We start from the raw sequence: 27,080 nt of genomic DNA on the forward strand, positions 1-27,080 counted from the left end.
GGGTTTGTCCGCGTGTGTGCAAGCACACAACGGATGGGGTGAGGATGAGACCCTAATATTCTATAAACAAACAAACAAACAAAATCTATCTGTTGGTATAAACCAAGGCAGATACAAGAATAACCTAGAGATGAAGCACTCGGGCAGCCAAAAGCAATTTCTAAAACCACTAATAGTTTCAATGTGCTCCTGCTACGCAATGAGGAATCACAGGAGAATTTGTTGCAATAATTAATGCTATTTCACTTGTTTCTCTCCCAATTTAGCAGCTGTTTGGAGGCTGGCTACCAAAAAATGATAAAGCCAACCTTAAGCTGACAGCGTAGCCTGACAAGATATTTAGAAGCAATGGTCATGTAAACATGTTCAGAAAGGTAGAAAGAGAAGGACAAGCAGCAGAAGAAATCTGCTGCTTTCTATCAGCCAAACACCAAAATAAGCATCAGATTAAGTGGTGTTCCTGCTGGAGTCCTCACAAGTGACTTGCACACAGTAAGGCTCCTGGCATTTCACCGGGAGTAAAGCCTTTGTGAGAGAGCACACTACCCACAGCAGTAAACCACAGTTTTCGGTGGGCAAGGGATTTTTAACTGCATACATGTGAAGAGACCACATGAATAGTATTTTAGCTTTTAAAACTCTTCCTTTAAAATAAGCCCAAAGACCCAGCTGGGAAAAGGATACATACTTGTACAAAATCTGCAATGATACATAGGTCAAGTACCCCCTTACGCTAACAGTCTATTGTCTTTATCCATGCAATATACAGGAAGATTTGTATTTGGGGAATTAAGAAGAAAAGAAAAGAAGAAGAGTTTGACTAAAACTTGCTGAAGAGACACTTCAGCTCCTTTTTTCAAAGGAAGCCTCAGCCTCAGTGTGTGAGCAAATCTCACATTTACATACACAAATCTAGCTGCAGGCACATACCACGGCAAACAGACAAGGCAAAGACAGCAAGTGTCATTTTAGAAGTCCAACCATCACTCTCCAGACAACGCCTCCTCTTTACAGAAGAGGCTGAAAAACAAAAGGAACGAAGAGTGTTAAGCCTACCGAGCCTCGACTCCGCCTCGTCCTCATGCTATGCTTTCCACTAAGCCCATCATCTTCCTCTTTGACAGGCTTAAACATAAAGGGTGGAGGGTCCACAGGCTTCTCAATGGGTGGGAGTTCTCCGTATTTCTTGAAGTGGATGCGACAATCAGTGCACAGTAAGATGTTTTCTCGACCACCGTGGTGCCAGTCCTTGGAGGCTTGGGGCAGGCAAAGTGAAAACTTAGACATTCACAATCTACTAGATATGCACAAATGCACAAACATATTGCATTATTTAAAACACGAACAAACAACACACACACACACCCCAATTAGAGAAACGTCTGCTTTTGCACAGAAACCTAAGTTGGGAAAGCCTCTGGAAAACTCTGTCCTGTTCCATTAGCTTGTATTTAAACACACATTTTCAATGCTTGATTACAGGCTGCTACTTTACTCAGGCAACTACTGCTTTAAAAATAACAAAGAAAAACAAAAGTCTTATTTGCTGTATCTAGGGACTAATAGCTATTAATAGGTAGCTATTATTTTTCAAAGTCATGGTTTCTTAAATTTGAGTCATGAACTTTCATCTCTCCTTTCCCTTACTCACGCAGGGGCTCACACTTCAATGCTATGCATGTGCCCAAATATCAGCGAGCTTTCACAAACACTTATAGGAGTGAAACTACTGTAGAAGAGCCTTGGTGCATTATAAAGAAAAGTTTTGTAAGTGACAGTCACAGTTCAATACTGATTTGCAATTTTGCAAATGGATTATATAAAGAATTCTGTTAAGACAGATTTTACTGTATAGATCTCTACTTCCCAGGATTCTCCCTTGTCACTGCAATATTAGTTTGCAATTGTAAAACACGATTAATTCTTCCAGGAATACTGCATATTTTAGCTAATTCAACCCTACATTTTTTGAACCGCTGTACGTGCACAAGAACTGCTCTTGCTTGAATGAACCTGTGTTAAATAGGCAGTAGCAGAAGGAAGAGAGATACAGCAATGTATCAGGCGCATACTGGTTGTGAAGCAGTGGCGACAGGCGTAGCCCTTCAGTTCCTGTTCACTGTCCTCGCTGTCAAAGTCATCTTCGCTGGCTGAGCTCAAGTCCACTGAATAAGTAAAGAACAAGGGAAGAAGAGGGAAAGGGAAAACAATTCAGCAGGAGTTTCTATTTCCTCCTACTTGGCTGAATAACCATTAACAATGTCAGTTCTCGCGTACATTCTGTGACTTCCTACAACCATCTTGCCTTGGACTGTCAACGTTTCAGATTTTGCAGACTAAGCAGGGCCAGACTGGTCAGTCTGTCAATTAAAAGATTATTTTAGGAATACACAAAGTGATACAGCTCAACTTTTCATCCAGTATGCAATACTTTTCCAATTAAGTAGTTGTTCAAATACTGTTTGTGCTAGTCAGGATAGCTGTGTTCTTAAAGTACAACTTTCAAGAGAAAGGATGCTTATGTCAAGAACCTCACCAAATTCAAAATCAAGTAATACTCTCTACCCAAATCCTACCTTATCAGATTCCCTGGAGAAATGAGGTGGTGGTTTTTTTGGTTCGTTCGTTCCGTTGGTTTTTTTAAACCTCATCATCTAAATCAAATGGGAACTGCTGTTGTGCTCTGTTACCGAGTGACTATATTTCGCCCAAGAGCTAGATGAGTTTTGTGGGTGGATGAAATACTGTTTGTGTAAAACATGCCAGTTTGCAAAACACTTTGCGATCCCTTTGGAAAACAGGCACCACACAGATACCATCAGCTTTCCAATTCTTACTGCAAGCCTCCTTAGAGTAGCCAGAATACTGAGAAAATTACATTTCAAGATGTCATTTTTTGAAGTGAAGAATATTAGAAGGGTCACTTTCACTTGTGGCAAGCAGCATACAACAAACTACCTGATTACAATACTATCAGCTAAAAAGTGCTAAACTACTGCAAATCTGCAGACTTCACAAGTATCTGGAAAAACTCTTCATACACCTACACAAAAATTGAATCCTGTATCATCTTTTAAAAAAAACCTCAGGAGCAAATCTTTTCTTACTTAGAGTATTTTCCAGCCATTTGCTATAAACCCACGTGGTAGTAAGTCTATGCTTTGTCACAAGCAAAAAGTCCTGTCTAGGAAAACATTCTCATGTGCGGCCTCTTTGGTTCACATCTTTAATTAGGAAAGTTGTTCCTGATACAAGAACACTGTTTTTCTGAAGGTTCTGAGAAGATATTTTGTCATACACGCAGGTTACAGAGAGGGAGTAACTACAGTAGTTTCCATTAGCATTTTCAACTCGTTACTCTGCTAATCAACACAGGGTCCCATTTAACAACTTCTGGCATTGCAACAGCAGCTGCTGGCACTGTCACAATTTCTACATTAATTCTTACGCGTATTTAAACCTTAAACGCAAAATTCACATCGGGCTAGAACCTGGTTTCTTTTACTGAATTGATTTTTATTCTCATACTGCAGTGGGATCCATATGGGTGGGTCCTTCCAGCCACACGCACTTCTAAGTGCTGAGCATCCTGGACTGAGCTGTAGAGTCAAGATTCTCACTTCTGCGCCCACAGAAATCAGCAATAAATCCTGTCAGTTTCAGGGAAGAGAAATTAACAGCCCTCTCTTACTACCTCACCAATACTCCCTCCTCCGCGCGCTGTCCTGCCTACTCACCGCATCCTCTGCCTCCCCCGTGTTAACACCACCTTGCCAACTGCTGCCTTCCGTACAGCCTTTTCTTTAGAAGGCACGTGAAGTGTGCTGGGTTCAGTCCATAGAAAGACTAAGCGTAACATAAGCATTTTACGTAAAGGTAAGTTATATATCCATATGGACATTACTCATCATAACCCTTTGTAACATAGTATGTTTCACTGGTTTGGGTAATTATTGTTTGTTTAGACAATTCTGCTTCAATCAAGGCCAAAGTACTTTTAAGATACATTAAGATACACGATTGCTAACTGCAGCACAGAGACTGAGATGGAGCAGAAGGTATGGGTCACCAAGTAAGGATGAAAGGGACAGGACTTCCTTCTTTTGCATTTTCTAATTCCTACTACTGTAAAAAGCCTAGAGAAAATACAGCACACAAAACTGAGAAAAGAGTAGAGAAATTCAGTACCAGGTCAATGCTTCTATCCTTACACGATGCTTTTGCGTTTAAGAATGGCACACAGCACTTGCTGATCACAGATGCCTACCACACCGCAGCATAATGGTACAGGAACAGGAGAGGGCAACTGCCTGAACTCCATTTCCTTGCTTTACTCACTTGAAGGTAAAGCGTCATTACATTACTGTTGCTCCCTGCATCTAAACAAAGATAAATGCATTGCTTTTAGCTTCCACTTACAGAATTCGCTGGAGGGGGGCCTGGAGGGAGTGTTGACTGGAGTGGAAGCAGTTCGAGTTTTAATTCTCCGAAACACAGCCTGTCTTCGATGCCTACGGTGGGCTCGAGAACTTGCTGCTTCAGGGGTTTTCTTCCAATAGTAATAGAAGGTGATTAGTTCTCCCTGCAAATACAGAAGGAATATGTTAGAGGGGCATGCAAGGCTGATGTGTCAGCTTTTTTCCTCCCTTTTGCTGTGTATGCGTGCATACCTATTTATGTAGGAAGCTTCAGGGTGCATTTCAGACAAAGAAAAAATTCTCAGATACAACAGAAAAAATCCTCACTATTTTCTTTTGCTTTTGGAGGGAGGCATAGAAGTAAATAAATACGTTCTCACTCTTCCCCTCTACCTCCTTCCCCACTAGAGAAAGAGGTTGGGTGGTTAAGTCTCCAGGCTCCACCCGGATGGATGCCAGCGACACCGCTGGTCTCAGCGGTTCAGAAGGGGGTGCCCTTGCCTTGCTGTCAGCATCCTGTCGATGCCCCCGCCACAGTCAGGAGGCACTGCACCTGCAGAGGTGCTATCTTCCAGTCAGTTGTCAGAACAGAGAACCGACACCTGCTAAGAATTCTCTTGTATTTAGATAAAGAATAAAGATCAATGCAAACAATGCCATTTTGCCAACCTAAATCCTGCATATAGGTATTTTAAAATATCCCTGTTTAAAAAGCTGAAAGTCAGAATAAAAACAAGTTCAGCAATAAGTCTATAATCATAACACGCAACCATACTACAGCAAATCATATTTTAATCTGAATATATATGTCCACATCAAACTAATTAAGCAGTTAAATGAGAACACCTAGAGAAATGAGTGATAATTCCATACATAATGAATCTGGCTTACACTCAAAAACTGAAGCAGCTGCCATTCAAAGCAGCGGATGTAATGCTGAACTGAAGAATAGCATGTGGTTTTAATCTCTTTTCTCTTACTTTGAAACTCCATCATTTCCTGGAGACTTGTCTGCCTCTAAGGTAAAAGGTGTTGTTTCTTTCAAGTTGCAAGAGAAAATGGAGACGTTCTAACCAGCCCCTTGAAAATCAACATCAGAACAAACATACCTGAATTGCCCAGAAAAAGAGTCTCTTTGAACTACATTTTATGTGATCTAATAACATAACCTCAACCTGCTCTCTCTGTGGGGAAATCCTGGAGCCTTTACTCAGGGTACATCAGTCAAGTTAACTCTAATGAAGACACGCCCTTAATCCCAAACTCCCAAGGGTCTCAAACAAGCACTAACGCAAAACTAGCATCTGTAACACTGAAACGCTGCAAAGACAAAGAGAGGATGTTGTTCTAAATGTTGATGTTTAAGGCATGTAAAACTTTCACAAATGCCTAATTTAAAAATAGAAACCCCAGATCAAGAACACAACTGATTTCTGGGGATAGACAGAACAGATGCATTGTTCGTCTGCACTGCTGCAGACTAGGATTGATGCTACTGATCTCCACTGCAGATACCCACACCAAGTCATATTCAGAGAGATACTTGGGAAGGAGAGGATGGGGGGAGAAGTAAGTGGGGAAAATGAATCAATAGCTACAGTTCTAGATTCTGCAGGATAAAAGCACTAATCAAAAAAACCCTTCTCTTTGAAGAGATTCTAAAACTAAGGAGACAAATAGGTACAGGCTGTAGATGTTCAAAAGGTACAGGCTGGCCACAAACATTCAAGCTATGTCAGATATGGGAAGAACACAGCTTTCTGACACCCAGCACTCTGCTCTGCTACTGCGTGCTCAACTGCATGTGTTTACTTCAGAAATGCTGCTTCACTTCACTAAAAGTGGGCTCAAAGTCCATGCAGCACAACTGTTTGTCAAATTGCAGATATGACCTGTGCCAGGAAGCAAATTTGGCTTCACAGAAAGCTCATGCAATGCCTTTCAGAGGCAGGAAGCCTCTTGCAAATCAAAACAGCCACATTTTTCCTACAAATTCATTTATATAAAATCCTAGGAGTCAGCACCAATGAGCAAATCTGTAAATCCCATGTCACTATGTCAGCGTGCCTCCTGACATATGACAACAGGAGAGTGGAAACCAATCTCCTTTCCTCCCGTCATAAAATAGTAAATGGGAACCTATTTGAGCTCTATTTACACATCGCAAGCCCATCAGGTCCCAAGGGAAGTCTAACAACTTATGCACGCACTGCATCATAAAACCAACTGCTTAAAAAAGAAATAACGTATATTTATGAAAAATATGAGCTTCATGATCATAACACTTTTTCCCTGAGACCCTCCCAAATCCAGTCACAGCTTTGCATGCAGATAAAGATATAACAGACATTTATTCTGGAATAAGTTTTGCTATACATATAAAATTTGGATATATTAAAGGACTCTTACAGTCTTTACTTGAAATTCATAACCAGACTACCACAGCTACATGACAAAGTAAATGACTCAACCTTCTGACAAAAACGGAGGGGTAAAAGTCAAAGAGGAAGTGTATACAGAAAATGTTATATGCATATGGGATTGACATGTTCTATGCTGAAAAAATTCCATGCCAGATTTTATTAGCTGCTTGGCCATCAAATACTACATTGTCTACCTAAGGGATTAAATGCTGGACTGGAGTGAATCTGAAAGGATTAGAAACAGCATATTGGTGACTGCATGGGTGGCAAAAGCTTGAGGACAAACAAAGGAATACGTGGGGAAAGCTTTGGTTCTACAAACAGGGAGTAAAACAGCTTCCAGCTTCACTGCAAGTGAAGTCAAATGAACTTTAATCAAACATGCATAGCGTGCGCTGCCGAAACCCATCACACACAAATTCAGGGAACAAAAGCTGTTGTGGAAATCAATAGCCTACTGAAACATTAACACAGGCAAGCATTGATCAAAAGGCCCTTTTACAAAAGGCAGCCTTGCAAATTAGCCGCTGTTTTTGCTTGCAAGCAAACACAGGAGCATAAACGCTGCTGACATGAATGGCCTGTAATGATCATTTTGTTCCTGGTGATCTCACCTCACCAGAAGGTCTTGCAGTCAACACATCCTACATCTCTGTACTATAATTGCTAAAAGCATGATGAGCTGAGGTGGTTGCTGCTTGTGCACCGGCGGAGAGATGACAGTGGCTGTTCCGAATCTGTGATTTTCTGGGTAGCAGGTCTACACCCAGGGGAATAGTCCTAACCTATCAACCTATAAATACAGTGTATGCCTGCTTTGAAGTTTTTTTGTGCCAGGAAGTGGATGTTGCTAGCAACGGAGGCACTAAAATCACACCAGATAAAGTGGACTGAACCAACTTTCACTGCATTATTATACTTGTTCAACTTGAGAGTGACATGCCCCTCATTTCCAAATTGCAGAGAAAAATTAAGAAAGTGATGAGACTGTTGAAATCATCACCGTCTGTGGTGAAGTCTGGCTGACAGGGGAAGAGGAACTCTTCTTGCAAGTCAAGTTCAGGGAGGGCTGCACCTGCTGGTTGAAGCAGTGACCCTGTCAGTCACACTCTAATCCAGTTTAGTGGTCTGAAGTGCACAGGCCATCTGTAGTTAGGAGGAGCACCGTTTGCTTGCCTCTGTTACCTCTTTCTTCCCCTGCACTCCAGTGATATGCTACCATTTAAACGAGCTTTCTGGCCAACAAAACCAGGCATTACCAACCACTGCAAAGCCTCACAATGAAATGGGAATCTTAAGCAATGCATGGCCCAGCTTATCACCACTTCAAATGCGACGTAGCAAAACTGTATATATACATACACGGATGCCCTTCAAAGCATATGTAAATAAAACGGACATCAGTGCTCGCTGAAGCGACCCCTCAAAGTACAGGCAAAGCCATTCTTCAGTAAACGTCCCCATCTAACGAATTAGGACAGTTGTAACACTCCGGGTGCTTGATGGTAAAAACAGCCAGTATTTAGAAACGACTGCACAGCAGAAAGGGTTTTCGTGTCCAAGTCTCCACCTGTTTCACTGCACCTGATGTTAATGGGGTGCTTCCTGCCACTGCAGCCCAGCTCATCTCTCTCAGACCCACAGACACCAATGCTCCTGACACAACTGTTCGCATCACTTCACTAGTAAACCCAGTATGTTAAAAATAATGTAACAATAAGATGACCCCAAGCCTACTCCAAACACCACCCTTCAAATCTTGTATCTTATCACATCCAAGAAGTCCACTATCATTGCCCTACCAGATCAACTCCATCAAGGAACAGCTGCTTCTGCTGACATACGCAGGGAGAAGATTCATTCCCTCCCTAATCTGCTTAGCTGTTCACAGTAACACGGCCTCACCTCTGCTTGAGACAACTCTACTTCTCTTTCTTCCAATACAACTCCATTTTTCTACATTAAGATCTGATTAATTGTCCTAACTTATCAAACTCATATAAAGCAAAATGAGAAGAATCATTCAGGGTTTTAATGCTACCTTTTCCCCAGAACAGCTTCTTTCACATTGCTCAAGTTTCACAAGACACAGAAGACTTGTTCTTCAGTAGCAACCGTGGTCCAGCTCTCATCACTTTTGAAAGGCATGAGTAGTTCACAACTCCTCAAACGTCCTACCACCTCCAGCCAAGCCCATTTTACCCCATGGTCCAGCTACAAATAAAAGTCAGGTCACACCACCTTTTACGCTCAGTTCTAGGAATTATTTTTAAAGTGAAGGAAATGGTTCAGATCCACCCCCTCTCTGTGAAATCCACTCCTCCCTTTGCAGCAGCGAGACATCCTCCGAAGTCATCTCTGGAAGCTGAGGCGACAAGAGCCTTCAAGCACCCAGCAGCCTGCATCCTTCTGCAACCCAGCTCACCTACTGACACCGCACAGGCCATTTGCGCTTGTTAGGAGGTTGCTTCCCTGGCATGTGGCACCTTTCTCTTTCTTTTGCCACCATTTTCATCCCAGGCCCTCACCAGTGTTTTGCTGCAGCTCAGTCAAGCTCAGCAGCCTACACGATCCAGTATCAGGGCAGGCCTTATTAGCTCTTCCACACCCTTAGCAAACTGACAAAAGCGTCAGTAAGTGCTGCATGCCCCGGTTTGTCACTTCTTATCAGTAGCTTTCAAATGTAAAATACACAGTACAGGCTGTACCCCCTATTTGTGTTTAGTCTTGCCTTGGGTAAACAAAGGATTAACGCTGTGTATGCATTCCTGGATCTGAGGGGCTTTGCCGGCCCTGCTGTGGCAGAAGCTGCTCCTATGGAAGCCAATCACACAAACACATCAACTTACCCTAAAGTATCTGTTATGGAATAACAGAGTGAGCAAACATAATAATTGCTGTTTAATTTCCCCAGAGCCTAGCGCTGCCAGGAGGAAAAAAAAGAAAAAAAAGAAAAAAAAAAAAAAAAAACCAGGGGGGATAACTTGACTGTAATTAAACAAAAAAGGTAAATGACAACTCTCTTCAGTGGATGTAACACCAGCCACGGCAGGCAGGAGGGGAACAGATTGTCCAGCTGTGGTCTTAATGAATTCACAGGCTTTCTGGAATGCATCAAGATTTTATTAAGTCAACTCAATTTAGCTAATGCTCTCCATTATACGAAAGTCCTTTGCTAAAAACAGTGTATCCAGTGCCTCTCTCCCTCACTTGATTGCCTGGCTTTAACAGTTGTTACACCTGCTCAAATGCCTGTATGACAAGGGGCACATTAAAACAATGAACTGTAAATACACAATTTTTCATAACGAGGGCTTTCTAGCATACACCTTCAGTACAACATACTGCTTTCCAGCAGCTCCAGGTTTTGCTTTCTCAAACTCTTACTACAACCCAGATTGTCATTCACTTCTAGACTGGGAGACAAAATGGAGGGTATCAGTCCCTTCTACTATGCCTCTCTCCATACCCAGAAGCTGCTAATTCAAGAGGCACAAGGGAAGGACAGAGGCCAGCACAATCATCCCACCAAATCCTCTGACACCTTGAACACAGCCTGCCGTACCAAGGTAGAAATGGGGCAGCAAGCAGAGAGCTGTACAGCTCTTGCTTGTCATAAACCCATGTCTGGATCTGGATGATTTGGAAACTTTGTTTCAGTCCAAGCAAGTTAAAATATTTAAAAAATGCAGCAGGGCAGAGAAAGCAGAACTGTGCACAGTTCAGAAAGGTTGAACTTAAGCATTTTTACGATTTTAAGCCTGGCCTACGTTCCACTGTTGACTGTGACAAATAGGTTTGCATATGTTCTAATTAAGCAATAAGTCTCAGCAGTTTGTTCAGCAGCACTGATTAATGCCCGCCCTGGGTGCACAGCAATGCTGCATAATCTAAAACACTACTGAAATTTTAAAAGAGGCTTTTAAAAACCAAATAATATTTTAATAACACTACAGAAAGGGTATTTAAAATCCTAGGATGCTTTCTAAGAAATACCCTGCAGGTCTCTCAATTTTCCAGCATATTTTAAAAATCTAGGTATTTTATCTAGCAGTTCCTCTAGCTATTTATTATCTTTTGCACTGCAATACAGCCTTCTCCTTTGCCTGGTCTCTGCTAAGAACCCGTCCTACAATTTTTGCACGGGACTGGCTGTCTGAACAACCCGTTTCCTTGTCCTACCAACAGCAAGATCAGCTAGCTGATTTCACGTTGTATTTGAAACTCCCGGCAAAACTGGTTGACCAAGCGGGAAAGCAGAAAGCAAAAGAGGAGACAGGTGTTGAAGGAAGCCGAGCTAACTCTCCGGTATTTTATGCTACCAATCACCCCCAAATACAGGAACACTCGCAGACCTTCTTGGGAAACCAGCTGAGGTTCTATCTGTAATTTGGGGGGTTTTGTTGTGGCAAAAACCCCTGCAATCAGATACAGCTCCATACTTTCTAATTGTGTCTGCTAACTGAGCACTGCTACCCTGCTTAGTCCTCTGCAGACCGGAGGAAGAAAGAGCTTCTATGCCCTACAAATTACTCTTCTGTTTTGGTAGCTGACACAGGCCTCTCATACACCAGGTCATTTGAGAACTGTTTCACTCCTCTTAATGCTGAAACAAGTTTGGAACTTGAATATTTCATTCAAGAGTTCCTCAAGCAGTGAAGAGCCTGAAGTAATTTCATGTTTCATGTTACCTAAACACCTAGGTCACTTTTTAAATTCTCTCAAGAGAATATATTCACCCTCATTAACAAAAATAAAATTTTTTAAACCAAAGTAACTGGTGAGTGCAAGCTAAATCCAAGTATTTCAACAAAATTATGCATTAGAACTGAAGTGAAAAGAGTCAAAAAGAGTAATGGAATCAGTGGAAGAAAGGAGGCAGTGAAGGAGGACTGCAAAGCAGGGAGAAACAAAGGAGAGATGCATAAAACAGGACGTAAATAAATAATCTCACATCTGAAACAAGTATATTTATCGGCAACAATGCAGTAACACTCAACCACTATACAGCATCTTCCATTTTAAAGTATTTTAACAGCTTTATCATCAAATTAAGTTTCTTCACATTCCTTATACTGTTTCATAGAGTATAGAAACAAAGAGACAAAAGATTAATAAATTGGCAAAGATTAAAAAGAAAAAAAAAGTCACCATCACTACTGGGAGAAGAGCACAGGTCTGCTGATTATTTTTGCCGCACACTACTCACAATAAAACTGGAAACCCTCAATCGCTTATGTTATTTCAAATGCCATGAATGTAATAACCCACATTTTATCAATGGTATGTGGTTCCTTTTTGAGAAGTGCAATCCGACTGATTAACCTTGAACCATGTGAACAGCTCAGCCAGTGACAGTCAGGCTCTAAAACCTCTTCATAACTCAAAACTAGGCTTACTGGTTTAAGTCCACCCTCATTAAGCGCAGTACTAGCTGACTGTTCCTCAGAAATTCAGCGAAGAATTTGGTACGATTTTCCTTTTGCCCTCAACACAAACTGTTTTTTCTTTTAATTTGACTTGTTGTTTTATTCCTACTACTTGTCTCTATGTTTAGCAAACAAGAGAGAAATCTAAATTTTATTGTTCAAAGCCTGAAAAAAAACCCTCAACAACATGTCTTTGTGCCACATCTATTTCATAATTTTGGTGCAGCGCATTTGCTAACTTTTCCCAGTTTGTAATTAAGGTTGCATATATTGGCCAGAAATGAGATAAATCAGCATATTATGGAAGTTTCCCTAGCTAACTGTTCTATGCAAACAATCCCCTTTTCTAATTTTTAGGGATTAAAGTACCAGCTTTAAAAACAGTTCTGCAAAACCAAAATCAGAGTAAGCTAGTGCATTGTTTTAAACCTCAGCCACAGTTGAAAGCTGCTGACCCTCTCTCCAGCTGCACATCATGCCAGAATGAAAAGAAAGCTTTTGTAATTAAGGCTTCTTCCTCCAGAGACTCCTCTTTGTTAATCAACAGTCCCTAATACCCAGAGGAACTCAGACTGTTGGCTGCATCCATTACTAATTATTAGATCCCATCTCTAATAGTGTCAGTTATAGTTCTGCAGGACTGCGTAATGGCTGCCTGTGCTGCCAGGTACGCCTGGCAGGATCTCTCTCCAGAGCTTGCTCAATTAACGGGTTATCAGAATAGCGAAAGAGGTAAGAACTTGCTTGCCTTATATACATCCTCTATCCAGCTCCACTTTGCAGCTTGCATTATCAGAATTTCTGAGGCTGGAAATCCTGATTTGCACCTTTAACTCCAATTGTTTCACTTTTTTTTTCCCTCCTCTCCTAAGCTGACCTCTGCTTTCCCACACACCTTTACCAGCAGCTGCTCAGGCACAGCTGCCAAATCTGCAGTAGAGAGGGGTCTCCCATTCCAGCAGAACCCAATACTAAAATACTGATGTGAGGTTTTCTGCCTGTGCTCCAACAACGCTTGGCACAGAATGCGAACTGCTTCACGCTGACAGAGCCTGGAGAACATAATTTAGCCTCTGCAGAGCCAGGGCATTTCTCTTCCTACTGAGGCTCAGACTGGCATAAATCGCAGGTTCCTTCCCACCCACTGTTCAACATCTGCTTATTCTCCCTAGCAAATACTCCACCTTGTCCCTTTTTGCTTATCCTGATGCCCAGAGCACTATCCCCAACAAAATGCACCCAGGACAGGTGAATTATATCCAGTGTAGCTGTGAAGGACAGAGACGAAATGCTTTTGCAAAAGCAAGAGGGGAAGTTCATATTTTTTTGAGCCAGCAACTCTTGCCTTCCATTTTACAATCTACATCAAAGTCCTGAGGTTCACAACTGTTTCATGCAACACCTTTCACTGCCATCCTCTCATTAACTAGAAGCTCTCATATTGCTACTTGCACACCAGGGAAAAAAAAAGGAGCCTAGGATAAACGCCCAGATAAATTAAATATAGGATATACAGAAGAGCTTTGGGAGCACGGCTTACCATAGCCTGCACTGCATCATGTCTTTACCCCTTCACACACACACTTTTCCATCAGTTCTGTTGACACTGAAAATTTAACAGCACAACGCAAGGAACGTAGTTTTCTCAGTAAGGGTGCGAGGCACCAACAAATCATCCCTTTAATTGGGCTTTCTTTTTGCGCCTGCTCAATACTTAGAAGTTTCTTGGGTGCATACTGCTTGAGTACAGCTGTGGGACAAAAATCATTTCATTGCTACTGGCTACATCACCACAATACCTTTCACGTTATCTTCTCATGCTTGTAATATATCACATTTTCACCATATAAAGCAAAAAGATCAGTGATGGTTCATGTGGGTGTGTACATGAGAGCAAGCAAGTGCGCATAAGCAAGCCATAAAGCTGTTAAAACTATCGTGCTCCATCCTGTAAACATTTTTCTATTTATCTGCCCTTCATTACACGGACAATCTTATTATCTCTGCACATCCTCAAAGCGACAGCCGTCAGGGTCACCCTATAAAATATACATCGGCAGTGTTACATTTAATGACTGGAGCGAGGAGAAAAATGAAGGATGAGAAGGGTGGAATACTGCAGGATATTTTAAAGGGATCATCAGTTATATCTGTGCATTTCCCGAGGTGATAATTGAATGACAGTGGCTGGAGGGAAATCCATTTTTGAGCTCAGGAAAGGACTGTTAAGAAAAAAATGTTTTCGTACTGGCAGCATGTAATGGCTGCCAGAAAATGAAAAAGGTTCCTTCAACCACAGCAGTTCTTCTGTTTTATGGCTTTTATACGGGGGGCTGAAAATTATCAGCTACAATCAGCTATTCAAGCTGATCTAAAAATACTGACAGATTTTGATTATTTTATGTTATAAACCGGACTACCTTCTGTTGTGCTTTGCATGTCAACTTCAATTAATTTAAATGGAAGATCAATCTGTGTGCGCGTGCTTGTGTAAAAGGTGACATCCCAAACACAAGGACACCAGTATTTTGCAATTTCATAATTTTCTTTTAAACAAAGTATTAAAAATTCAATTCTACTATTCAGCAGGGAACTTAATCCTTCTACATTCCAGTGAGGTGTATATATATGCTAAATTTGCAGGTCTTTTAATTCTGCACTACTGAAATTAGGCTTGCAGTTACTAAAAAAGTTTTACTACTTTAAAAATAACATTATTGCATGGTGACACAATTTTTCAAGTAGAACCAAATTATACTTATCAAAACATTTTCTGTTTTATAATTCCTGGCTTTTTCCTGTTCTGCTAGTTGACTACTTCACAGCAACTACTGTAAATTTGTATTTAAAACAAACCACATCCATTTAATTGTCACCTAAAATCAGTATCTGCATTACTGCAACATTCTCCTTCATGCATTTCAGGCTCATTGCAGTGATGCTGAAACACAACTGAAGGGGTGACAGAAAATACTGACTCTGAGCTCACAAGAATTAGAAAGGTTTTCTCACTAGAGAAGTTTTTTCACTAGTCACTGGGGCTTTTTGCATTAAACACACATAGGCATGCACGCACGCACAATTACCTAAATCAGACTACTATTACACAGTTCAGCAAATTCCCATTCTGTTCAGCTGGAAATTCACACAGTGATAAGATGGCTGTCACCTTATCCGTCTAAAGAGATGTTTCTAAGCGGTTAAGAAGCGCTTACATCTTGCAGTGCAAGCTCCTGGCTCCACTTCCTGAGGAGACACTGGAGCTCTTGGAAACCAAACGGAGCTTTGCTGCTAACTCTAATGCACAAAGGACTCCACTCTGAAATCCCAGCATGAGACACAGGAGCACTAACTGATGAGAATGCAGTTTAGAACCATATTTCAAAACCATCACAATCTCTCAATATAAAGTCTAGCATTTAATAGAAGTTCCTGGCTATCCTTCAAGCTCCAGTTTAAAAGTCATCAAATCATCCATGAATGGGGAAGTGTTTTAGGTGGGACAGACTACATTATTCAAGAATTTAGTTCATACCCATCTTCCAACACTCCCAGGGCAGCTGAAAAATTTTAGCATTTATATTCTTCTCCGAAATTTGAAACATGCTTAAAGAAGTCAATACAGAAACTCCAGAGATCCAAATACCAAAGATCATGTCAGCAACCCAGCACTTACCTATTCTATAAAGTATCGTTAGAAGTCCTAGACACAGTAATGTTTCTAGACCTCCAAACCACTGAACACCAGCCAGTGTTGTTCTCAGAGACTTGTCACATTCATGATCTTCAAATGTAAAAAGTTCCAATTCCCTAGAATTCCCTGCAGCTTCTCCATGACAGTCAAGTGGGTAAATCCTGTATTTTATGAGCCACTGAAGACCATCTTACTGTTAATTGTAGCCAGTACTTCTGTTTGTTTCTTCCCAAACTGTCTCATGCCTTCCCTGGACTAATTTGGAACTATCGTATTATCAGGTTTAAGACAAATCTGATTCTTGCCATATTCTGCTCCTGGAATCTGATATCATTCTCAGTTGGAGTTCATTCCCATAACCTCAGATATTTTTCCTCCTTTGTTTATTCTTTTTGTTGTTGTTTTGCTTCTAGATGAAGGACACAGTTCACCCGCACTGTGCTCCTCAACCCCAGCCCCAGTTCTCTCCTGAACAACCAGTGGCCACTGAGAAGTTACGTACCAGTAAGGCAAGAAACCCGAGGCACTCACGTAAGCAGATTTTCCTGTTTTAACAGGACAAGAAAAGTTAAAAGGTAAATAAGGATTAAACCCTCTGTATTTCAAATGTCACATTCTGTAATTGCTTTTGTTTAAATACAGAAATAAGTGAACTGACGGTCCACTTAATTTTGAGACAAACAGCAACACGGCAATTTTGCCACTAGGAGCACCATTTCAGACTGCAGATGTGCCTGCACGCTGACCTGCATTCAACATTTCAATGCAACAGATGTTTTAGGTTTTCCTAACACATCTGTGATGAATCATAAAAGGCTTGGCTTGTCAAATGTATGTGTTATTTTCACTGACATACAGCTTCCTCCCTTTGCAGCCCATGACCTATAGGGGAGCTCCTGAGTTTTAATACTGTATAAAAGTCATGCTTAAAACAATCCCAATTCAGGAAATACCAAAGGTGACACAGGAGGTAACAACTTTGTAAAATAATCCTCCCTGTTAATGACGAAAGTGAATATGCAATCACCTGGAAAGAGAAGAATTTTCCACCACTTTATTGCAGCTACTCTCAAAGCCACCACAACTGCTTATTTCATGATGAAAATCATCAAATCCCCTGATTCTATGCTGAAGACAGGTAGAATTTGACCTCTTAACAAAATCTATCAGAGGATGCCCAGCACCTGAACAAGCCAGATGGTGGAGGAAAGCCAAACATCCTACACCTGGAAAGTATCTAAAACTGGCACAAACCACCCAAAGCCTATCACTGAAAACTACAGTCACCCACTACATAAACACAGGTTTTAAGATGGACAGGTTCTTGGCTCTACTTTTCAGTCTGAGTTATGGGCAAAAGAACAAGCTTCATGCAAACAAAAGCTCTCTCAGACCGACATCCCCGTCATTTAGCCTTGATTTTAAACAGACGTAGTTTCTCTCAGATCTGATCCCTGAACAGCTGTTTTCCTCTTACTGCTCTCCAAGAACATTTCTTTAGCTAGCAGATTTTCTAGATTAAGTGTGGAGGATTGAGGAGCATTTGAAGTATTTTCCTAGTTATCACAGGGGCAAGACATGGGAAGATGAATCTTGAAGCAGGACATTAAGAAAAAAAACAAGGAGCGGCCACAGAAGCAGCTGATCCTGCAGTTATTGTTGCTCCTTCCAGTCTCAAATTCCTTCTGTCAAGAAGGAAAAACCTTTGGCAAGAAAAAATTAAACTAAAAGCCAATGGTAAGAGTTGTAAAACAACATTAGAAAGACCAATTCGTTGTTGCCCACTGTAATATCTACACAGTAAGCTCAAAAGTGAAAAAAACTACTAATTCTTTACAGTTCTGTTCTGCCCTGGTGTCCCTGGCAAGCATTAAGCCTAGCTGCTCCTTCAAAAAGTCAATGTGATCCCTATTTCACAATTTGCAATAAGGAGGAAAAAAAAAGGGGGGGGGGGGAAGGACAGGTGCTATGGCTGCCACAATTAGTTCTGCAAAATGCACTGATTTAAAATGTTGCAGATTTTGGTTACACTAACACCGTCAACTGCAAGGAGACAGTGGGCTCATTTTACCCTCCTGCGATCTCCCCTACAGGGATGCTAACCTCTGACAGAAGAACTGGGGAAGCAGGACAGAAAAGAAGGAAGATGGGACAGACGAGTTAAGGCAGTAATGTTTTTCGTCAACTCAAAACCAACAGGCAGTTTTGTGAGTCACGAACCTCAGAGACAGAACTCAAACCCAAGAGCCCCGGATCCCCACCACTAGTCAAGCTTATCTTCTCAAAACTACTCCTCAAATTTGGGCAAATTTCAGATTGTGACCCAACGGATGACATAAAGCGGCCACAGTGTTAGAAAAGGCATCTTCATCCATCTGGCTCTGCACAAAACCTATTATACCGAATCGTAGCTCAGCGTGCATTTATCCGCCAGGGACACAGAAGAGTCATTAAAGCAAAAGGGCAGTGCTGGCAAAAGAACAAATGGCTACAGACCTTACTAGCTTTAATATGGAGTTTGATCAGTTCATGAAAGGGATTTGAGAGATGGTTGCCTGTGACAACAGAACTTTAAATTCAGCAATCCCCTCGGGCCTGTTCTGGCCCCGCATTCTTCTGTCAGAGGAGAAAGAAATACCGACCCCGGGAAACCTGTCAAGCGAGGGCACTGACCTATTATACAAGCAGTCTGCCACTTATGTAACTTTCCTTACAACACCCTGACAAGCATGTTCCCGATTTGCCTTTCTGCATTTCACTTTACCATCCAAGAAAGATCCGACTCCCTCATGTAAATGCAGGCAGGTTTCTCTCCCCCTCCATGGGTATTATGCTTGTACTGTCTTTACCGGCCTTCGAGTTCTTCCAAATCTACTAGCTAAGATCAAGACATTTCTCATAGAGTCATAGATGTCATTTTTACCCTGTCAGCAATTTTCTGAAGAGTAAGATGAGGACTGGTCCATTAGACTGCTATATGAGATATGGAAAACTATACAGCCAGTTCCTCCAACTGATGTTTGATGGCCCCCACCACACTACACTTAGCTCTGACTCGCTCCCTCACATGCACCCATCCACAGAGCCGTCCATTGCATACACCTCGTTTTCATTACTCGTTTACAAACACCGAGCCTCATTCCAGTTCTGGTAATAGGAGCTAAAAAATTCTTCTCTGTTACAGTTAGACTGTGCCAATACGCCTTGGAAACAAGCAGAGTCACTGACCAGGTACTGCACTGAGGTATTGCACCACTTATTCCCTACAGGGACGCCCAGCAGTCACAGTGTGTTGATGCCTACCACCGCCAGGCAGGGTGAGCGATAATTTTAACTGGGGGCTTGCATTCATACAACAACCAAGGTGCCAGAAACTAAAGGAGAACCACTTTTAATTAAGAATTTGAAACAACAACGAGAAAGGTTATAATGATACTTGCTTGCCTCCCTTAAGAGAAAGAGAAGCCTACCGGAATACATTTTTATGTGCCTCCTAAGAGGACAAGCTACCCTTAACCGATAAGCTGTAGCCACACGGTTTCTGAAATTGTTACAATATGAGCTTTCAGAAGTTTACCAAACACAAACTGTACTATTTGCAAACAAAACTAGTCACAGAAGCATCCTGTACTTTCAGTAAGCCAGAGTGCTGAAATTCCTTCTCCCATCCCTATTAACCACCAAAAATGCCCCACTGCATTTCTCCCTTAAAATTTGTTTTTTTGGAATCCTCTACCTTCTTCCATTGCTTCCCATTAGTGATTGCGGGCTTGCAAAGCGATGCCGCCACAAGTCAACCCTCAGTATACATATCCCTTAATTACAGTGGCGCCACACAAGAGGCTCTACTTGAAGATATATGTTAGTATTTCCATCATGAATCTGAAAAGGCATTAAAAAGACAGAACTTTAAAACATCACTAGAAAAAAAATCAAGGGGGTAGTAGTAAGCAAAACTGCTCCTATAAATTTAACTCAGTAGTGCCTTTTTTAAGCACATATCTTAGATTATACTGTCAGCTAGGACTTCCAGCCTTAACTTTGCATGTCACAATACTTTTATTTTTAGTGATCATCTATAAAATCAGTAATATTAGTAAGCATAAATCTCAGTTAAGAAAAAACTACTGATTTACTGTATGGAAAACTCCAGTACAAGAAGCCTTCAATGTAGGCATATGCTAATTGATTTAGCCAAAGAATTTTCCAAAAACGAAAGAGCCTTACTGTGGCTCTCGACACATCATCATCAGCTTTGGTCTACCACTACTAAGTTACATTACATTCTGGATTTAGTTTACTTGCTTTTAGCATTTGGTTTACTACAGCAAAGTATTATGCTGTAAATAAGCTGTCCAGAAAGATGCAGACACCCAATGACATAACTCAGTGCCAAATAAAATTTAGTGTTGACATTCAATGTGTTGTCTTCACCGCACACTTAACTTTGAAACCTGGAATGTCAAAGGTCTATTTGGTGGGTACACAGTCTCATTTTCCCATTTAATGATAGATTTCCATTTGTGAAACAAGATCTTTAACACAGTGCCTGGACTAAGCTCAGTGAAAGCCCAAATGCAGAGCACAGGTTAACCTTGCCTGTAGACACTGAACAGTTGTAACTTCTGCAAGTGATTCTCCTATGTTCTGCCCCATCAAACCAAACCAGGCCATAAAAAGGCCAGCAGAGAAAGGTCATGGTGACATCATATGACAAATGGTTTTGGGAATCCCTGCTCCTATCTCTTTTTCCTTTCCCTATCTTCCTTAGTCCTTACAAAGCCTCTCCCACAGCCATGCTTTGGGATGATGCCTCAAAAATCCTAAGTCCATTTATTTCCACAACACCTTCATGAAATAAGCAGAGCTATTATCCCATTTGGAGACAGACAAGATAGGCCAGCAGAGAAGGCCCACAAGGAGACGGACATGAGACACATGCCTGGTAAAGTGGTGACTTAGACCAGTTAGAAACAGCAGAGGCATGATGCATTCAACTCATTTTGGTCCAATATACACAAAAGAAGCACCTTTTAAAGCTGTGTTAGAAAAAGGTTCTTTCCGGTTGACATCTTTGCAGCCTCTCTAAATGCAGAATCCTTGTGTTTTCCGTATGAAATATTCAATAACCTAAGAATACTCTCAGCTTTATGTGCACTTCATTAATTAGGAGCAAATCACAGCTGTGACAGCCATCTCAGCTCTTAAAGGCATCTGCTGCTTCAAACAATTCATCACCTCAAGTTATTCAACAGCAACATTATTACCTTGCAACCACTTTCTGTTCTGCTTAACTCTTCCCTATCTGTGTTTGTCCAGGTTTACAGTTGGCAGTATCCTGTTCTACCAACCATGAACCCCATACCTTGCTGGTTTAAGAAAATTTGAAGAAACAGAAAACTATGGACTCAAGATCCAAGCTTCTTTAATTCCAAATAAATTCAATTACTCAACATAACTAAGGAAGACCTCTTGCAGTAACAGGAATTTGAGACATTACACACCTCTGGAAAAGAAATCCCATGATACATGAAAGACAGAGCCCACAAGCACTATTTGCTGGGTTAAAATCATTTTACTCTGCTGGATCTAATCATATAACATTATGGGCACAGGGTACATTTTGAGTGTCATGTTATTTTGTAAATAATTCCTTATCATTCTAGCTCTCATGTTTTTTCCTAATTAAACTAATCACAATAACATCACTAAGATGCACCTTTTATTTTTGTCCATCCTTGCAGTTAGCGTTGGTATAATAATCGAGCAATTTCTCAGCTCATTTGTGTGTTTCTATTGCTTAGGCTACATTTGTGAATTCCCAGTCTGGGATTCAGCCCATTCCTACTTAAGCTGTGAGCACAACTGGGATTCCCCAGGTATATACGCTGTTGTAATTAGCAGCTAAGATAGCAGCACAAAAAGCAGTGTCTTCAGGTGGGGATAAAACCAAAGCAGCAAATTAAGACAAATGCAGACGTTGTTTTCATGCAAATGATATTAACAATAAAAACAAGAGAGAGGAAATACAGAAAATGATGTACTATAAAAACTGAATCACTTACTGGAATTTTTCTGTAGAAGTCTGACAGCAGTATTTGCATCTCTTAAAACGTTTCATGCACCTTTCATACCCAAACACTCACAACAGGCCCGAGAAACATCTGACATTTAACTCAGGCATGTAAGACTTTTACACTGGTTATCTTACACCATGCAAAAGTATCAGCAACAGTAATATCCGAGCATCTCAAGTTGTGAGCAGCAAGCAACTACTATGTATTCACGTGTCAAAAGCAGGAAAGGGACTTGGAAAAGGACAGATTTGATACGCAGTTCTTCACTTCGAACTCACTAGTTAAAATTCAGTGTGAAGCTATCAGCGACAATAACCAAACACCCGGTGGTGTTCCTGAAGAGCAGATATGCATCTTGAGGACTCAGAGTGTTTGAGGGGGTCAAGGAGTCTAAATCTACTCCTACCTCTTTGTATACAAGACACGTAAAACATTAAGTGGAAAAAAAAAAATCCACAAAGAACAATTCATCTGGAATTAGTGTCTAAACCATAACCAATCTGAGCAGCTTCCACTTCCTGAACTGGCCTCTCTGAAGGGTGATGGAGGTGGGAGCAATGCAGCAAAACTCAAGATTTGTGTGAAATGGATAAATTTTGATCTAAAATTGAAGCTATAGGATTACTGAAGCCTAAAAAAACTGAGTAAGAGATGAGGAAGCAAAAGCAAAGAAAAATCCTTTACAAATTCCACACTACTCAGAAAAGCCTAGCCTGACAAAATAAGGCATACAAAAATCCACATTCAAACATACAAATAACCAACTAGTCCTGTTAATTGCATGTCCAAAGCTCTTTATTAAATTAAACATCAAAAGTAGGCCACGTTAAGAACTATTTCTCCCAATTCCCTTACCTCCCTCTCTTCTTGGCCATCCTTCCCTCTGCAGAAACTCTACAAACCCTGAAACTATTCATCTTCTCTGTCAACACAAAACAGCTGCTGCAACTACACACACAGTCCCACCCCACCAACTCTAACCCTTCTCCCAATACCCTCATTCTAGTCCTTCTCCCTTCTACGAGCTTTAATTACAACCCGAAACAAAATATTTATAAAATGCACCAGCTAAGAAGTCCATTGGAAAAGGATGAGGAGGCAGTAATGAATTACGTCCAACATTTGTTAAGCCAGCACCAGGGCAAACATCTGCTGCGAGGCTGTGGTGAAAATGTTTCTATCAACTCAGCCATCTTGTCTGGAAAATTATAAACCCTGGAGGGATGTTTGCTATTAAAGTTTCAGCCATTCGCAGAGCCACTTTCTGCCTGATGCAAGTGACACACAAAATAATGCTGCTGTTATGAATATAATGTAACAATTTAATAGCCCTCTTTGCACATTTCTATTTCACCTGGACCCAGACAAAAATTTCCAGTTGGCATGGTATGAAAGTATACATTATACAAGGTTTAATAAAGACATAGTTCTGATGCATGCACAATGGAAAATAAAAAAACAACCCCAATTTCTGAAAGGGAAAAAAGAAGGATTTTTTTCTTGGGAGGGGGAAGAGACAGCTTCATAGATCTCTCTTGCTTGTTAAATACAGAATAACTTCACAAAAAAGGAACACATTTTTTGCCCCTTTGTGTTTGAAAACTCTGCCTGAATGCAAGCCTGTAGCTGTATTGGACTTAGGCTACAAATTTGGAATGGGTGAAGGGGTGGCGGCGGTTTGTTTTGTTTTACCTAATGCTAGTCTCCAACCTTCTTGTTCCTCCCAATCATCTGTCATAGCTTCTCCCAAGAAAAGCGAACCAAAGGATGGCAGAGCATAACTAACACCACAATGGCCATGTCAAAGCATAGACATGTTATCCTTGGAAATAGGGTAACTTCATGCAGTAAAATCACCCTGCTCCTGTACATGTCTGTGAGCCAGTTTTCCCATGTGAACAAGCTGAGTGAGACTATTTTGCTTCCAAGGCAAATTAACTACAATTTTAATGCTACAAACATATGTACCTGTGCATATTCTTACTTTCCATTGAAGAATGAACACCCACTGCCCAGCAGTGCCAATTTTATCATCTTACAAGAAAAGCAAAAATCAAAAGCAATTTGAAACATTTGCCTTCCCCCCCACCCCGACTCATTAACTAGATGACTGTGATGTATCCTAGGAGATGTGTCTGTTAACTTCAATTCCATTTTCAAAGGGGAGGCAACTATATTATCAGATATCTTGACTACAACTGGCTATAACTGTTCTCCATAGCAGCCAACACTGGTAGTCTAGAGAGGGAAGACTGACTGGCTTTTGGACACCAAATCACCTCCTCCTTGCTTTTTAAAGTTTAAGATAATGAAAAGAGGTAACAGAAAAAGTAAGGCGGCTTTTTGAATCCTATTATTAGCTTGGGACAAATTAGGGGGAGGGCAGCAACACGAGTTTTTCATCAGCACAGTGTGTGTGGGGGGAGAAACTGTGTATTATAATTTTTCTGGATTATGCCAGTATCAGTAACAAGTTTGACTTGATTATTTTGTCTGCCACACGTTTGCCTCCTGAGAATAAACTGAAATATAGGTTCGACAAGTGCAGAGGAGGTTAGAAGTTAAAATCATTGTGTCAGTTTCCAAACATGATAATCCCCCATAAAGGAGGAGCGATCAGAAGACAGTCAACTGGAAAAAATAATTAACTGCATGATAGTAAGGATGGTAACAGGTCAGTAGAGCATGCTCACAATACATCACTCTCATAGGATGGAAAAGCTACATCTGATCAAACTTACAACCTCCCTATCAACTCATCTTCTGATTATCATCTGAGAGGGACAATCCAGTTAACACGACTTCAGCTTTGGAAACGTATCAGGTTGCTTCCTGCATTAGGACATTCTCCAAATACTGTATTTATTGATGTGCTTGTGTTTTAATTTACAGCGTAGGAAAATAGCAGTTGTTTAGCACACCAAAGAATTAAATCCAACAATGTATGAAAACACTAATTTCCTTTTTGGCCTTTGAAGGAGGGGCTAGCTTCAGAAAAAGAACCGTTATTTCCTGTACAGATATACAGACTTCTAAGGACATTTGAATTATTAAACAGATTAAACGTGGGACAAGGCAAGAGCATTACAAGATATGGCCGTTTCCTACGTCACTCTTTAGTATCTGCGTTAGAAGTACCTATTCCATACTCTGTGCTCTGGAAATTAAAAACAAAGAAACAAATAACCCAACGACAAAACCTAACAAACCCACAACTAACAGGAACCATTTCCTTACAGTCATTCCCAGCAGACCTTGATAGAAGTAACACCCAATAGTGAGCACTCAACTTGGCACAAATTCCCACAGCACTTGAAAGTTCAAATTTTAAAAACTGTACTAATATGGAGAAAAAGTATACAAGGAATATCGTGTATAACTCTGAATTCAAATAGTAAGTTCTCACATCAGTTGTATATATTTACTTGGGTTACTTTTATTTCTCATAGTGTAAATGCCTTCTTAATCTGCATTTCTCTAGTCAAAAGAAAATTGTTGCTAACCCAACACTTCTTCCTCCCTTCACAAGGGATTTAGGAGAAAAACAAAACAAGACAGGTTTCCTCTTACCCATGTTTTCCTAATTCAAACACATGCTATTTGCAAAGCAACTGCATAACTGAAGCCACTCTAATTGCCAAATATATGAACAAAGCTTTTTCTGTGGTTCACTAGTCACTTTTTGCTGTGGTTTGGTTACTCATTATGCTTAGAAAAATTTGCAACATATAACTGGATACTGATGAGGACCTAAAATGTGTACATCCGGCAACCTCCCTAGCACTAAAGCATGCAAAGCTCATAGCAGATCGTTCAGAAAGTACTACTTCATGGAATTCTTCGGGAAATGCTTCAAAGCTAAGCGAGAAAGTATAAACCTCCTGCAAACGAGCATTTAACCTATTAAAGGAGTTAACTAACAGATGCACATTGTTTCTCTCCAGAAAAGAGGGCAGGTACCTGCAACCTATTCTTTCTGTGTCTGCCTCTCAGAGGGCACGTATCCCATGCCTAACAAATCCCATGTGGAGTTAGAAAGCAGAGCTGCCAGCAACCCAAGAAGCCTTCAAGCAAGCAAAGTCAACATTAATTATTAATGAGACAAGGCAAAATAATACAGAGGCAACAAGGCTTTGGCAACATCTAACTTACTTTCCCGCTGCCCTTCAAGGACACTTCTCTAATGAAACAAGATGGAAAACTCCATCACACGCTACAGATGAAGGTGACTTTGGAAAGGGGGGAAGAAGAAAAAAGGCGGATGAATGATCTTACAAGACTGCACAGTAACTTCAGAGACCGACACTTTTGGGGGGTTCCCACGCCCCCATCCTTCCCCAGAGCAACAGCCATTCAAAAATGGACAGGTCCGACTGAAGTGCCAGAACAAACCGTATCTATCCGCTGGGTTTCCACTAGCTGCGTTTTTCCCCACACTGCTAGAGCTGGAAAGAATTTAACTACTTTTGTTAGCCCGATTAAAGATACTACATCTTTCCATTAGCTTTCCTTTTACCTATAGAGTATTACAGCTACAACAAAGCTGAAAAGCTAGAGGCTGATTAACAGCGTATTTGGGAAAGAAGTTGCACAGTGGACTCCTTTCAGCAGCGAAGAAAACAACATGTATTCTTGAAGAGAAACTGAAGCAAGAATATCCAAAAAAAAAAAAAAATCAGAGCCCAAAGAAATTTTATTCCTAAGAAAAGAAAGTCCCTGCTAGTCTGTTTTCTCTTTCATTTTAACCTGACCTTTATGGGATGACAAACCAAGGCGGAGCAGCGTGCCAGAAAGGCTGTTTATCTACAGCCTGCAGGATTCCATCCACGTTTTCAGCTGAAAGATGACAACTAAAGCAATCAAACATAATGTGAAACCCAGATTTAAAAATCTCCCATAGCTTTTCTACATAAGTTCACTTGAAAAGGTCAAAGCTAAACTTCAGTAATTCAAAAATAACAAAAACACTGGTTTGACAAAGAAAACTAGAAAAGTAGGTATTCAGTAGAGATTGACTTAAATTCATTACATACTTACAA

The 27,080-nt window shown here is 40.8% G+C and overlaps 1 protein-coding gene across 9 annotated transcripts in view; it reads right to left on the bottom strand.

Annotated features, from left to right (window-relative positions):
• RERE (arginine-glutamic acid dipeptide repeats) overlaps positions 1-27,080 on the bottom strand; it is a 262,953-nt gene that overhangs the window by 16,431 nt on the left and 219,442 nt on the right. For all 9 annotated transcript variants that reach the window (XM_064525537.1, XM_064525536.1, XM_064525532.1 and 6 more), the window contains 3 exons: positions 4,420-4,582; positions 2,073-2,165; positions 1,057-1,256 (listed from right to left, as the gene is read on the bottom strand). In XM_064525537.1, coding sequence (XP_064381607.1) covers positions 1,057-1,256; positions 2,073-2,165; positions 4,420-4,582 — 456 coding nt within the window. The remainder of the gene's footprint in view (positions 1-1,056; positions 1,257-2,072; positions 2,166-4,419; positions 4,583-27,080) is intronic.

This window comes from Dromaius novaehollandiae, chromosome 24 (genome assembly GCF_036370855.1).
Source record: "Dromaius novaehollandiae isolate bDroNov1 chromosome 24, bDroNov1.hap1, whole genome shotgun sequence".
Classification (NCBI taxonomy): Eukaryota; Metazoa; Chordata; class Aves; order Casuariiformes; family Dromaiidae; genus Dromaius; species Dromaius novaehollandiae.